The sequence below is a fragment of the Mauremys mutica genome, chromosome 1 (genome assembly GCF_020497125.1).
Source record: "Mauremys mutica isolate MM-2020 ecotype Southern chromosome 1, ASM2049712v1, whole genome shotgun sequence".
NCBI classification, from domain to species: domain Eukaryota; kingdom Metazoa; phylum Chordata; order Testudines; family Geoemydidae; genus Mauremys; species Mauremys mutica.
In genome coordinates, this window is record NC_059072.1 from 56,367,105 (window position 1) to 56,383,283 (window position 16,179).

The window sequence follows — 16,179 nt, forward strand, 5'->3', positions numbered from 1 at the left end:
ACTGCCACTTCCTCTGTAAAGCTGTCTGGATTCTTGTGATTAATCTAAATCAACTAAAGACCGCTACATGGAGGATTCCTTAATAAAACAGCATAATATCCTGTTGCAGGATTGGGTCCTTACTTAGCATACTCCTAACACCACAATATTAGTTCTTTCTTCTACAGAACAGAGTACTGTAAACTCTTCCCAACGTTAAAGTTTCCTGTAGCTCTGACACTATGTTCTTTGTATTCCCCAAACTCACCTGTGAGTTTTAAGTGCACAAGATTTGCAGGATTAGGCCTTAAATCCATGAGACATGAATACAGTTCTAGATACAAAGGAGTCTTTTAATAAAATATTTAAAAAATGAATCTCACTACATACTGATTTCAGTTTGCCTGTACAGTGAATACAACTGATTGTGTGGCAATTATTTCAATAATTAAACTATATGTTGTATTTTGCTCAAATGATGCTAGGAGTTTGAACTATTCTGAAGGTATACAACAGCTTCATTATTTTTGGAATACTATACTATACTTCATTGTGGGGAAAAATAAACAAAAGTACTCAAGTGTCAATCACACAAGCATATTTATTATATAAATATTTTATAAATTACAACGTTTTAATTATAAATGTAAACATTTCTAGGAAAATAGTGTTATATATTTCTTATACACGTTTACAACTAGTATAAGGCACATAGTGCAAAAATACTTTTCTGATACAGAGATCACAAAATAGTCATCTACATGTGTTATCTAAAAAGCAACTGCTTAAACGTATGTGGTACACTATAGCCTTTCATTAAAATGTATTCCTAACTTGGCTTACACTTTGTGGGTAAAACTAAGCTATAGCTGCCATATGACCTACCAGTTCTCACTGGCGTATAAATAGTTAGCTGATATTTGGTTGAGAGTTAAAAAATGCCTATAATTATCTAGTACATAACGTGTCTTATTATGCACGTAGAAAATCTTATTTTGAATACCTGAGAATTTACCTGAAACAGGTTATCTTTATTCTGTACTTATTTCTGCACTTCTGGACTTGGACTAATTCTAAACAACAAATCAAACAGCTAGATCATGTCTGAAATTTAAACATTTCCTCCTGTACATTTCATTTTTCTAGGACGAAGCACTTTTAACAATGTGCATTTATTGCCCTCTGAAAAATTAAACTGCACTTCTCAAAAACGTGCACTAGGCACACGTTGGCCTAACCCTACCTTCCCTTGTTGAACCCAGAACTTTCACTAAGGTCAATGGCAATTCTGGGTGTGGAAGTGAGACAAGATAGGGCTTTTGTTAATATGCTGTTAGCCACTTCCAACAAATAAAATGTCTGGAGTATGTGGGCAGAGGTTAAGTAAATATGTATAGTTATACAACCGCATACTAAATTGTACAACATACACAATATACTGCTTTTACAGTATACGTAGCTGTGTGAGAGGTAGGGTTTTAAAACTAGATTTTCAAACTATGATGTGTTCTTTTATTTTCTTGTACCCACAACAAAACAGCGTTTTGATGTTTAACATTTTTCATGGAGACTACAGAGTTTGAACCACACTTTCCAAAATTAATATTACTGTTTGAGCACCACAAAAAGAGAGAGAGAATGAATGTTTTTAATGACACAGAAATGAAAAAAAACCAAAACCCTATAGAAACTGTATCAGGAAAAAGTATATCGATGATGCACTCTTCTGATGTAAATTGTTGACAAAACATAATTCCCAACAGGTTTCATAAAGCTGAAAGTAGTTGAAATTATGAATTGGTTTGCTTCTTTTCTACACTTTAATATAGTTAATCAAGAAAATCAGCACAGTATATGCATTTTACTGTAAATTGTACAATGAGGTGCACTGATTAGTTGCAGGTACAGTATTACAATTATGGTCCAGTTTAAGGTGTTACCAGCAGTAACATCAGTGCACTTTATTTTATTTGCTTGTATATACTGTACATTGAATGAATACCTCTTTATTAAAACCTGAGGGTTTATGATTGTGGTTTATGTACCTGTTAGCCAATCACTAAATGATTAAACAATGATATGCATCCCTGAACACTGAAGAAAATGAGAAGGAATTCTTAATAGTAAATTAACATTTCAGAGATGAAAGACTGAAAAAAATAATAGCACCTAGAATTTGCACCTTAAAGACAGATTTTCCTGCTTTTGATGTTCTTACCACTTCAGGGTTTTTACTGTATTTGAAGTTGGAGACCAATACTTGTGTTAGGAATACATTTCCCACAGAACCCTCCACATCTTCCATATATTTTAGTACCATCCTGGAAATTAGAGAGGCAAAAATAGCGAGAACTCAGTCAAGAGAAACTACCAATGCCATAGTTACACACAACAGTTTAATAAAATGTTGACTCATTAGAACCTTTGACACATCCCACTGAAGACTACTGCATCTGGAAGACAAGATCAAATTAACTTGAACCCATAATGAACACACTGGGTTTGTCCAGAGAGTGCAGCAGCATATACCAGAGGGCTGTAAATTGTAGACACCTTGAAATGTTGAACTCTAACTGCTCTGTGTAGACCTTGCTAATGCCCTCCTAAAGGTTCTAGCATACGTTAATTTAGCACTGTTTCAGATAGGACTATGTCAAAGGGCAATAGGTATCTATTAGCACAGGTGCCAGCTTCCTACTTATTCCAGGGGTGCTCAACTCCAGGCCTCAAGTCCCCATCCTGCCCTGCCTCTTCCTGCTTCCACTCCAGGCCCCATCCCCACCCACGCTCAGCCCCCACCCCACCTCTTCCCCACCTCTTCCTGCCCCCTTCCCTGAGCGTGCCCCATCCCCACTCCTCCCCTTTCCCTCAGCACCTCCTGCATGCTGCAGAACAGCTGATCGCGATGGGCAGGAGGTGTTGGGAGGGATGGGGAGGAGTTGATCTGCAGGGCCGCTGGCAGGCAGGAGTCACTGGGGGTGGTGGAGAAGCTGACTGCCAGTGGGTGCTAAGCACCTGCTAACTTTTTTTTGTGGATGCTTGAGGGCTGGAGCACCCACGGAGTCAGCACCTATGCCTATTAGATTGTGTCAACAGGGTCAGTGCAGGGCAGTTAGAGTGCAATCCTTTAGAGCGTTCTACAATTTACAGCCCTCTGGCCGTGCACTGTCCTACAGAATAGACAAGTTCATAAATTCTTGACCCATATACACTGTGTACCTTCAGAGATTGCAAGGCTAACTGTGCAATGTTAGAATGTACTGCAATATAAATAATAATATATACCCATGTGGCTATCTGAAATTTAATAAATTTACGAAAATCATGTATGGACTAGTGGTTAATTAACCAATGTCTGTTTTATACTATTTATACCCTAATGCTCTTTCGATTTCCTGCATGAATTCTGTAGGAGATAAAAGATCCATGAGAATTCTGAACAGTAGATATCGTAAAAACGATTTATCACCTGGATAATGCCACTGTGTCATCTTAAAATTTTATGGGAAAGCTAGATAGGACAAAGGTACTTACCTAGGTTGGAATGTTGTTAGGAGAACAGGATTAAAACACTCTTAACTCTTATGAAAGATGACATGAGATCTTCAGTGACCACAAGTTGTCAGGCCTCGGTGTTATATCTCATCTCCTCAAACAAATCAGTGGCCTTGAACACCATTTTGATTCAGAAATGACTGAGATCAAAGAGTGGCCCCTACTGAATCACTACCACCACTTCCTACAGCTCTGAAGTATAGATGAAAGTGTCTCAGTCAAGTTGAGAATGGACAAAGAATATGCAAAACTACTTACTTGGGATTTGTGTATATCAACAGTTGCATAATTCCCCTGAGCAATCCATCTAGCTGTACTGGACAGCCTCAGTCCAGTGCCTGTCAAATTAATGCTGAACTGCCCCTATCAAGAAAAAAAAAACAAAGTACAGAGCTTACGTACAAACTTTAAGACACTTATCATTAGCAAATACTACTTAGAGTATTGCATTGTAACCTTATGTTCCATACTGAACTTTGTATTTCTAAAGTAAAAAAGCCTAGAAACCTCTACGTTGGCACACACAAGCCTTTTACTGCATTTAGCTTGCTCACCATCTCTTGTACCTTAAGAGTAAATTATTATTTTAATATTTTTCTCTACTTTTAAAATAAAAAATTAGGTTACATCAAATACTCAGACATTTTGTGATGTTCCCAGATAGTTTTTGCAAAGGAATTAATTATGGACAAAAACATAATGATCAGGAGTTCAGTTTAGATTAGAGAGACATCCATAAAGTTCTGATATTTATTTGAAACATAAACAAGCATTTTCATCAAGAGACATTGCTGGAATTCTGGTACAAACAGTTTTTTGTGCGATCCTTGCAGTAATTTCTGGTTTGCTGGTGATGGGAAATAATGCTAAATAATAACAATTATTAGATCATTGGCATAATTACAATACCACATAACATAACATCAGTTATCATAATAATCAAATAACAATTCTGGTCAAAAGCCAGACATTTTGAGAGATCAACAACAAATTTCAAAAATACTTTAAAAATTATCTGATTTTCTGAAAACCTCAAACTTTTTGGCTTGGTTCATGTTTGGGGTTTGAGTCACATTTTATCTGAAATGGATTGCTTATTATTCCTAACTGAAATCTGATGTCTTTATTTTAATTTGTGTATTAAAAAATGTGAGACCTGCCAGAATGAGGCCTGCTTTCTTAAAGATAGACAAAGAGGGTGAGGTAATATCTTCTTTTGGACTAAACTCTGTGGGTGAAAGAAACAAGCTTCTGAAGCTTTGAAGAAGAACTCTGTGGAGCTCAAAAGCTTGTCTTTCACCAACAGATGTTGGTCCAGTAAAAGATATTACCTCACCCACCTTGTCGCTCTGATAGCCTGGGACCAAAACAGCTACAACACCTGAAACAACAATTTCTCAAAAGATAAATATTTTAAACTGTGTTCTGAACTTTTGGAGCTACATAGGCAGGGACTGCCACACTCTGGCAACTCCAGACACATCCTTCTCTTCTACTAACAACTCTCAGCCTTTGTCAAGTACAGTATCCGATCAAGTGCCTCACCCTATTCTGGAAGTGATAGCTCACTCTTCCATGCTTACATAATACTTAATATACCTCTGAACAAAAGCAAGCAATACAGATACAAATAAATATTTAAATTAAATTCACTGCTAAATACAAAGTTGTACAATAAACACAATTTCAGAGAATTGCATAGATTCCAAAGCCCTTTTATATGCAAACTTGTATTTAAAAATAAAAATCAAAGATGGACTTGAAATACACTTTAGAACAGACAACATGTTCGGAACTAGAAACTATACTACCCTTTTTCCACTATTTTTTTCCACTTTAGAAAATAAATGGTGACACGGAAGACAAGTTGCAGAAATTGAATAAACTACATTAATGCAATATTGTGGTTGATGTTTTAAACAAACATGTCAGTAAATACTGTGTGTGTGTGTGTGTGTGTGTACACATATAGACAGTGCCAAAACTTGCTCCCCCTAGTAGCCAATGAAAATTTTGCAATTAACTTTAATGAAAACTGGATCAAACCTGTATTGAATGTGCTTGTTTTAAATTTTGTAAAGTGACGAAGGCTATGAGATTAGTACTATGCAATCGAAATCTCAGTCAGCTCCAGTAATACAGTACTGCAATGAAAGACTCTTTCCCATTTTACTGTTTTATTCTTTTGCCAAAATCCAACACGGTAAATATATGTTCTACTCACTGTTGGGTGGTTTCATCTAGGCTTGGCAGAATTTCAATTTTAATTTTTTCTATAATTTTGATAGATAATATCAATGTTTATCTTTAAGCATTTTTTTCAATTTTTATCTATTTAAATTTTCACAATTGTGAAATTCTGAGGGGGTCAGACAATTATTTAATGACAGATGTTGAGATTCAAAAAGTTAAAACTTTATAAATATTAAAACACAAATTGTCAACATCACATGTAAAAATATACAAAGTGAATAACCTTAAATCAACAAATCATACCTGGTTTTCCTATTGATTCACTAGTCCATTTTTAACAAGCTTAATTCTAAAATCTAATCACTGGATTTTGACTCTATTAAAGTTTTCAAACAGCAATTTTCTTATTTTGCCTGTCTGTAAATTTCAATGATCATGAAGGGAAATACTTTTTTCTCAGTTTGTGGTATATAGTGAAATCAACATTTACCGACTTACTGAAATCTAATCCTTCCAAGCCTAGTTTAAAGGTGTAAACATTAAGGTGTTCATGAGAGTCCTGTATTATGATAGTACACAAGCGTTATCAAAAATAAACTACATTCAAAGGACTGTAGGTACTGTATGAAGAATTTATTTTTATTTCAGGGTACTAGTGATGCATATGCACCATTCAAGCGTCACACTTGTGATTCATATAGATGCTGAAAACATCATGAAAATTCAGTCTCGTATAGTTTGGTATAACTTATTTTCTGTATATTTTCATATCTAGTTGCTCTTTTTATTTTTTAGGACTCATACCCCTAGGTGTACTGGCACATGTTGATATGTTACACAGGTGAGGCAGTCCTTTGAGTATCAAAGAAGTGGAATGTATTAATTTTATGGAATACTGCATCTGGAGAAAATTAATGTAAATTGAGTGCAGCTTATTCCATAATCATAGACCCATAATATTTCATGAAGTAACTTCATCCACAGTGATCTCATGTTGCAGAAATAAATGAAAGTTGCATGTGTGCAATTCTACTGATAGTACAGCAGTTGCCTGTCATGTATAATATTCAGGCTTGGGAACAGATTTAAAAAACTTTGAGTGTGAAGGAAGCGGTTCAATTGATCTGGACAGAGACCAGCAGCACTCCTTCAAGGCATCTCCTGTAAGTGTGAACACTGCAGTGCAGAGATATATCCCCAATTAGCTGAATCCATTATCATTAGTCATTAAAGGTCATGTTCACCACTGGTGTAAAGAGAGGCAGTTCAATAGAGCTGTGCCCACTTAGGTCAGTGGAATTGGCCCTACAATATTTTTTTCAGTAGCCAGTGCTCTGAAGCACTTGTGAGGATTTTTGTTTATTTGTGGTTTAATTTTCTGATTACTGTATTCTGGTGCTGGTTGTAGGCCAGTGGATGACATTTGCCTGCTTGGGATGCCTTATTGTATCTGCATTTATTAGACCTCTGCTCTTTCTCCACACAGGTTTTCCGACCTCTTTCGTGATGTCCCAGGTCATTAAGGCAACTCACAACATATGGTGGGAAGTGTTCTTTTGCTGCTGAGTGGCCAATGGCTGACTTATCTTTAAGTTCTGCCTTTCAGCTCCTCCACTCTTTATATGAATGGATGTCTCATGCCATATACATCATAGGAGCAGAGAAACCAAGAGAAAATACAGAGAGAAGGGGAGTTAGCTGATATTGCTGTCCCAAATGGGATCAAAAGAAGGGGAGAAGGAAAGAGATGGAGAGGAAATGAGAAATTTGATAGGCCTTAGCAAGGGAGGAGAGCTGGAAAGAGGGATTAGAAGGACATTGGAAAGCCTATGCAAAACATGCAAAAAATGTAAGGGGTATTTCCCATCGGAAGAACACCAGAACACCTCCTGCAAGAGGCAGGAACACAAGAGATCAATAGCAGATTGGATACTTATACATGGAGCAGGAACATGAGGGACAGCAAAGGAGACAGCTCTGAGGAATACAATTTCAGGGAGCAAATGTAAGAGATGATGGAATAGAAAAGAAGGGAGCAAGAAGCAATTATTTATTAATGTACTATATTTTTATACAGAATATTGAGTGTACATTAGAACCTATTGCATCTTCCTACTAAGACCTCTAATAAAATGATCTTTTTCTTAAGTGTTAATTTCATGAAAAAATTATAAATACCTGTGGGCATCTGGCAGCACTATAGCAATCTCCAGCTGTAGCAAAAGGAACAGCTCTCCCAAATACAGTCTGAGCAAAGAGAAGGTCTGTAGCTAATAAACAGATATGACAATTATTTAGCACTGGAATTGTTGCTTTAAAAACTTATTAGTAGATAAGCAATATGCAGAAAGTAGCAAAAGTATTGCTTCATAAACTGCTTCCATGTACATTTTAAATGGCATGTTTCATTAAATCCATGTAATAGTGACAATGTTGTCTCATAGATTCATAGATTCCAAGGCCAGAAGGGATCATTGTGATCATCTAGTCTGACCTCATGTATAACCCAGGTCACAGAATTTCCCCCAAATAATTTCTAGAAATAAGTGCCTAAAGCCTGGAAATTGAGAGAGAACAAGTTTGATTAATGAAAATATTCCAGCTAGATTACAAAATGCAACACACTTAGAGGCACAGTAGACCCCTGTCCACTCACCACTAAATGAAGAAAAAACTACATAAATAATTAAGAGATTGCATGAATACCTTGAGTTTATTAATTCACAGAACTGCATGTTAACAAAATAAGAACTCTTATGACTTGTTTTAATATCTAATTTTGTTGTCCATATGTTAAATTTGGTTTTATTTTTGTTGTTGATTACAGTGTATATATTTCCTCATGGCGAGAAGGGCTCTTTAACTAGTAGATTAGGGCATAACAAGAACCAATGGCTGGAAGTTAAAGCCAGACAAATTCAAATTGGAGATAAGGTGCACGTTTTTAATAGTGTGGGTGATTGACCATTGGAACAAACTAACAAGGGAAGTGATAGGTTCTCCATTTCTTGGTGTCTTCAGATCAAGGCTGCATGCCCTTTTGCAAGATATGCTTTAATCAAACAAGTTATTGGGCTCAATATGAAGGTAACTGGGTGAAATCGGCCTGTGAGATACAGGAGAACAAACTAAATGATCTAATGGGCCCATCTGATCTTAAAATTTATGAATTGTGCTGAAATTTTTTTTTAAAAGTGTTCTGTAATGGGAGGATAAATACAATTGGGGTTTTTTTGTACTGAGTTTCTTAGATGTTTTACATTCTAAAGTTCAAGTAAATTTGGACATTCTTTTAAGTGTTGACCCCATATGAATGCATACAACCTGACACATTCATATTAACAAAAATAACAATAAGCCACACACCACACTCCCTCTCCCCCATACCTCCAAATTTAGGGTTAGAGTTAATGGTTTTACTAAAAAGCACTGATTTTCAGTCAGTCAAAATCCTACTTCCCTTCTCATCCCTTTGGTTCATGATCGTCATCAACTTACATAAACATAAAGCTTGGGCCCTTGAACACACCTTGAACTTAGACAGGTCCCTTGAACACATCTCTAGATTTGGAAAACAAAATCCATGTAATCCGCTATAGGAAAAGGCTTAGTTCTTCTCTTGAGAAACACAGACACATGCAGATTATGCATGTGTTTTACAGTTAGGAGACACCCATGAAAGCTTAAGAACTGTGAAGTTCTATGTTTCATTCATGGAAGTGCCATTGAAGTTAAGAGTTTTGTTTGCATAGAAATGGCGCAACTGGGTCCTAAATTTGCATGTATAGTAGTCACTTTAAAATTCCAACAGAAGGATCATATTACATAGAGGTCTATACTAATATATAAACACTTACTTTTAATTTGCATAGAGATTATATCAATTCTTATTTTGCTAAAAGTAGTGTGTCCAGCAGCAAGGTAGTCATTTCTGCATGCACAGTCTTGCCTTCTGCTTCCATTGAAAGGACATTCGTATGGATTTTGTAACCTGCAATAGCACATTTTGGTTTCTATTTTGATATGTTTTCTAAAGTAGTATCATACTGAATCATAATCAAATCATTTTATACTAGGCACAGAATATCTTACAACAAATATTGAATCGTAGGGCATTGATACACTTGGGCCAACTGCAACACTGGTATAACCAGGTGCTCTTTTCACTGAAAAATAATAAAAGGTCATCTGTAAGGTCAGTTACTGCAGGTACACACACATTCAGTATGGAAATATATTTACATTAGTGATGTACATTTGTATGCCTACATCTTTGAAAATTGGGCCCAAATATATTTCTATGCATATGCTCCCATAAAGGAAAACTCTGCTTTATAGTTTCAAAGTACCGAATACATTTCATAATGTAAGAACTGCACTGACTTTAAAAACAAGCCCTTTATACCTGTATCCATATACTTCAGAAAAGTTGTCTGCTTCACCTTTAACCAATGTTAAATATTCTCTGGGATTCTCAAACTGCATCCCCGAACAATAAATCTACAACCAAAAATATAACCCTTATTACATAATACAAGTTTTATTTCACAACCCATCCCTTGTGATAGAAATGTTGATAGTACCTTTATCAATCTTCCTTTAACATTAAGTAAATATTCACCATCCTTTCTAATCCTTTTTTTAATCTGGATTTCTTTGCAGCTAGTGAAAGCTTCACCTTAAAAATGAATGATTGAACCATATCAATATTTCATGAACTGAGAATTGAATCTGAACAGCTACTTGTGTATATTTGTGTTGCAAAGATATTTATTTTACAGTTTTTACATAAATATCCCAAGAAAGCATTTAGTACAGTACATAATCATCACTGTCAATTACTTACATTCTTTTGCATGACAGATCTTTCTGGCTGCTGGTTTTAAACGTGACAGGCACAAGCTACTGGATAAACCATTTTCAGTCATGCATTCTACTCTTCTTTCTTTTATTCCCACTCCACAAGCTACTGAGCACTACACATATAACCAGAAGTTCAGAAGAAAATAAATCATTAACACTGTCAGCAAATAAATTTTGGTAAACTTTTTTGTGTTTGAGGCAACTGTAAAGTTTTAGGTTGCACATTTATACTCACTTTGCTCCATTTCCCCACCTTCCAAGTAGCTGCTTGTAAACATCCCCTGATGTTACATTTATAAATGTGTGGGGAAGGCACTATTGGGCAATCTCGATATGCTACCGAGCGAAGACCATAGGCACGATTATTCCGAATAGTATGGATTCCAATACAGTATGTGATCCTTTGCCAGTAATCAAGCCCACAGCTGGCTGAACACTGAAATAATAACAAAACACATTATTTGCTATAATAGTTGCAGCATCAGAATATATAGTTAGTGAGTTCTGATCCTCTTTTCAGTGAGAGTCTGGGGTGAAGTAGCCATTATTCCCAGATATGCAGGCCCAGCAGATCTGAGTAATGAGCTGGCAGAGTACAGAAACGGCGCTCTATATTAACTGTGCCTCAAGACTCATGGAGCCTTTGGAGGTGGGAGCTCAGGCCATCCCCCGTCCCAAGGCAGGAACCTGGCTCTGCGATTACCTCCACACAGTGCAGGTGAGAAAGGCCCAATGGTGCAGGAGCCTAATGTAAAGCCTACTGAACTCAATGGAAAGACTCCCACTGACTTCAGTGGGGCTTTGGATGAGGCGCCAGGAGAGGTTCTTCAGTACACAGACAAGGAATGTGGTGGTTAGGACCAAGGGGAGCAGCTGTTCTCTAACTGAGAATCTTCAGGTGGGTTGACGTGTGGCTAGTAGATCATGGCAAAATCTCTAAAACATGGTGGCTGCTGCAAACAAAGGGGAGAAAACTCATAGAAGGGAAGAAGCTCCCTTTATCTTCCTGCTGATGCCATTTCACCCCATTACAGTTCCTGCTATTCCTTTACCCCCCGTACTCTGCTCCAGAGAAGAGTCACTTAAAGATGGTGAGAAGCCAACAGTCAGAGCCGGTGCCCTCCAGCACTCAAGAGTACTCAGCCCTGCCCCCAGGCTCAGGCTGCAGCACATAGGCAGTGGGAAGAGGAGAAGAGCTTAAGTATTGTCCCTCTTGCCCCCACCCACAGGTATCAGAAAACACCTACCCATCAGTATTCCTCCCACCCAGGGCTGCAATGGATTGTGGAACACAACCACATAGGATTGTGGTATTGGAACCACAACAAGAAATCATGGCTGGTCTGAATGTCCCATGCGGGAAAAGTCTAAAATATTATTTTTACACAGAATGTACAATTTATATTAATATACAACATCAAAAGGAAAATTTGGTTAGCAACATGATTCATTTACCTGTGACAAGTCTCCTGTAACCACAACATATTTACAGGGAGCAATGCTGCATTTTTTGATCGATGGAGGCTTTGTGGCAGGATCACAGGAACTTTCATTTACTTGGATCTTGTTTTCATCCACACACTTGACCTTCCGGCGTGTTTCCTTTTTCCTACATGATGCTGAGCACTGGGTATGACATAAACAAATTACAGCTTTACCATTTAAAATGGTTATTCACAGAACAAATCTATCTGGTGCACAAGTAAAACCTTGAAACAAAGATCTAGTGAAACCTGTTATCTAGTTCAGTACAAAACACCTAGTGTGTCCAAACCTTTTACTTTGTTCTCAAAGCACGGATACCAGCACTTGTAATTATACATCCTTATTGTTTCGTATATGACTGTGTAACATGTGAGGTGAGCCAGAGGTTAAAACGAAGAAAATGTCAGGGCAGGACAAGGGGCTGGGTCAAAATGACTCCTCTGTGTGAAAGGATAAGAAACAATAAGCATTCAATTAATGTAGGCTGGGCAACTTGGTCTTTAGAAAGTGAACATCTTGAAAATGTTAAGTTATAAAGGAGTTTTGATAAAATGAATCCAAACTTTACGTTAGTAACCATTAATATTGGATATAACTGTGAAAGAAGGGGCAGAGACAATGTGAACAAAGGAATTTCACACAAAGGGTAACAAACATGAAATGAGTTACCAAGAAGAAAGAGCAAAGCAAAATGCATTTATGTTTCCAGTTGAGAGCTCTGCATTTCTAAATAAAAAAATACAAGCATTTGGAGAGAAGGGAAAATCCATACTTAATCTTGAAAATTTGTATTTCCTGTTATAAAACTCATTATCCTAAACATTTCTGTACAGTCTAGCGAATCTCTGCACCACTGGCTAGCACATCATGTTTATGTTTGTCTTGGCTAATATTCATCCCTTGTGTGCCAGTACCACAGCATCCCAATACTCCAATAGTGGGTACCTCAGGACCTCTTTGTCAAGTTAGTGCCACTTCCTTTGTCTTTGGTGAGGGCTGAGAAGGAGAGGTGGCAGCACTGTGCTCGTTGGGATCGGGGGGATGATGAGAGGAAGAGGCAGTTGATGAGGAGCAGAGACACCCAAGGATAGAAGAGGGACATTGAAAGCACAATACAGGGAAGCTGAAGCATAAAGACTAGAAAATGGCAAAGGAAGACATGTGGGAGCAAATGAAGCTAGATGATGAATTTTTTAAAAAAAAGTAATTAAAACAGACATTTCAATTCTCAGTTCAGATAAATGTTTTTAGAGGATTTTTTTGAAAAGGAAAACGAAATAAATAATTCCCCTAAAGAAAAACAACCTTCACCTGGATGGACCAGGAAAGGGTGCATGTGCACAACTCCCCATGAAGCCAGGGTTCAGTATTAGCATCATCAGGCGAGGTGCCCACATGCATTATGTGCAAAACATTCTTGTGACGCTAGCACTGACGGCTAGTACCACAAGGATGTTCTGTATGTGTAAAGTTTGGTTCCTCCTCTCTGTTATGCTAACATCATAGTACTTCAATGATTACAATTACTCTCATATTATAAACCAGGGTTTCTCAAACTCTGTTACAATGTGGAGCACAGTTTAATAGAGATTGTCTCTAGGACATCTCCCCTCCCAATCTCAGTCATGTGGGCACTCCCATTCTTGATCACATAATATCCCCCTGGCAAATGCTGCAGTTGCTTACATGAGAAAGTGACAGTAGGAATGTATTTATATATCTTCAACTTTCTTGTAATTGATTTAGCAGGAAAATTTGCCAGAATCATGTGACCAATACCCCGCTCTTTCCAAGCCACCAGCAAGTGATCTGTGGATTATCTGTGGTTTATGGCATGTACAGTAATAGCAAGTCAAGAGGACTATACTTTTACAGTATAAATATTGCCTCATTTAAGTTTAAAAATCATCATACCCAGATTTGGGACTTTGTTCCCCTAGTAGCCTGATTCTAAGAGGCACCATCCTTGAGGATCAGGTTATAAATTAACATTACATAACAGCTAGGCTACCTGTGCATTTTCCTGGCTATGCTTCTTTTTTTAATTATCCGCAATAGTTGCTTCACATTTTTACTTATTTATTTTTTACAGTTACTATAATATCAAAACCATCTACAATTCTATGCCTTTGGATTTTCTTAAATGGGTATGCCATGTTTTATTTTATTTCTTATTTTTAAAGGCAAATCTTCACATTGCAGAACTTCCCATTGTGGAAAGAAATGTTCCCAAAAGGATTTTATCCTTGGAGTGTCTACTGAATACTTCATCTTTCATGACATTCCCTGTAGATTTTTTCTATTCTTAAAAGGTGATTCTTTTATAGTTTCTGATTTTTGAGGCCTCCACTGTTAAACATATTCTACACTACATATGGTTTACATGAGATTGAAGAGAGAGAGAACTATTACATTAAAATTAGTTTTAAATTCCCCCATTAGGGACCTGCTGATACTTTCTGCACTGTTTATGCCTACAACTCTAGACAAACAAGTTCTTTATTTAGAAAGAAAAAGTGCCTTTGAAATTTCATGCCACAGCTTTTGAATTTTGCAGGCCTGTTCACATTTGCAGGCCAGTTACTTCACACTAGTTGAAAGGCCATACTTACATCTTGCCATTCATCTGTCAGCCATTGGTACGGCACACAGGCAGGCAGCCAACAGGGCTTCTGACTAGGGGGCTGGGCATCATGATTACACATTGCTTCATTCACTCGACCCCTGCCTTTCAGCCGACAGTAAACATCCCGTTGTTGAATGCCCACTCCACAGGTCACCGAGCACTAAAGAAAATACATAGACTTTAAGGTCAGAAGGGAAGATTATGATCGTCTAGTCCGACCTGCACAATGCAAGCCACAGAATCTCACCCACCCACTCCTGTAACAAACCCCTAACCTATGTCTGAGCTATTGAAGACTTCAAATCATGGTTTAAAGAAGTGGAGAGCTTCCTCTATGGCTCCCAACCAGAGGAATCAGCTCCTTAAAGGAGAACTTCATCATGAGCTCTCCTCACAAACACATCAAAACAGCTGTCTGGAGTTCCCAGGCTGTCTGGATGAGCTGGTAGCCACTGAAGATGTAAGAGAGGCTGGTCTCCTATAACTTCTGCTCCTCTTTCTAGCCTGGTACTGGTGATGGGACATACACAAAGCATACCAGTGTGACTGCTGGGGACAAGAAGAGAAGAAGGCATTGGTGATATCAATTTGCCTCTCAATGATACTGAATATGATGCCTAAAGTATCAGACACTGAACCACCGTAGATGGCAAATTTTGACTAGCAATCCTTGGTACCAGGTGAGAAGGTTCTTGGACTGCCAGCAAAACCACTACTGAGAGACTCAGCAGATGGCATGCTGCAAAATATGTTTCAGGAGTTGACAGTATAGGGATAGTCTCCTGTTGCTGCTGAGCCAATGAAGATTGCACTGCTTAGTCAGGCATTGCCACCCTAGGGGTCGGTCATAACAGGGCAAATGTTAAGAGTAGTTGATTGGATATTGCTGTTCCTTCTCACTGTCAGACACAGGCATTGGAATTCTCATTGTTACAACAAGAAGCAGAAAAGCAATAGAAAAGTTTCTACATATACATTTTCTATTATTGTTGCCCCTATATATTCTTGGCATATGGCAGGAAAGGGATCCACCTTAGCTATTCACATGCTAATCTAAATAGCTCTCTCACACACAAACAAATGTTCTTTGTGTTTCATTTTACCATTTCCATCCAATATTTTTAAGACTTCAGCAACCACCAAATCATAAGAAAGAGTTCTTCCCCTTTTTCTACATCTTTGTTTCCTTTTAGGATACCCAGTCCACCCCAATCACATAATTGGCAAAGTTCCTAAAGTGTGCACCTTTTAAAGAGCCAGAATAAATTATCTGATACAATTTGAATAGGAAAGATGTATACCACAACTTTTTAAATTCATTTTATTTGAAGATCCCAGATGCAAGGGTGGAGGTTCTATTCTCCAGACACATTTGTAACATAATCATTAACTTCCCAGGCGCCTACATGAGAGTGTAAAAGAGACAATAGACTCTGTATACACATTTTTGTATTCATGTTGTATTCTTCATCACAAGT

The 16,179-nt window shown here is 37.5% G+C and overlaps 1 protein-coding gene across 1 annotated transcript in view; it reads right to left on the minus strand.

The window, feature by feature from the left end:
- Window positions 1-701: 701 nt before the first annotated feature.
- Window positions 702-16,179, minus strand: part of ADAMTS20 (ADAM metallopeptidase with thrombospondin type 1 motif 20) — a 176,164-nt gene continuing 160,686 nt past the window's right edge. Inside the window, exons 30-39 of the mRNA XM_045001846.1 lie at window positions 14,688-14,861; window positions 12,046-12,216; window positions 10,826-11,026; window positions 10,574-10,703; window positions 10,311-10,405; window positions 10,133-10,227; window positions 9,585-9,718; window positions 7,906-7,997; window positions 3,793-3,897; window positions 702-2,300 (exon numbers count right to left, since the gene is read on the minus strand). Of these exons, the coding sequence (XP_044857781.1) occupies window positions 2,211-2,300; window positions 3,793-3,897; window positions 7,906-7,997; window positions 9,585-9,718; window positions 10,133-10,227; window positions 10,311-10,405; window positions 10,574-10,703; window positions 10,826-11,026; window positions 12,046-12,216; window positions 14,688-14,861 (1,287 nt within the window). The 3' untranslated portion in view covers window positions 702-2,210. The remainder of the gene's footprint in view (window positions 2,301-3,792; window positions 3,898-7,905; window positions 7,998-9,584; window positions 9,719-10,132; window positions 10,228-10,310; window positions 10,406-10,573; window positions 10,704-10,825; window positions 11,027-12,045; window positions 12,217-14,687; window positions 14,862-16,179) is intronic.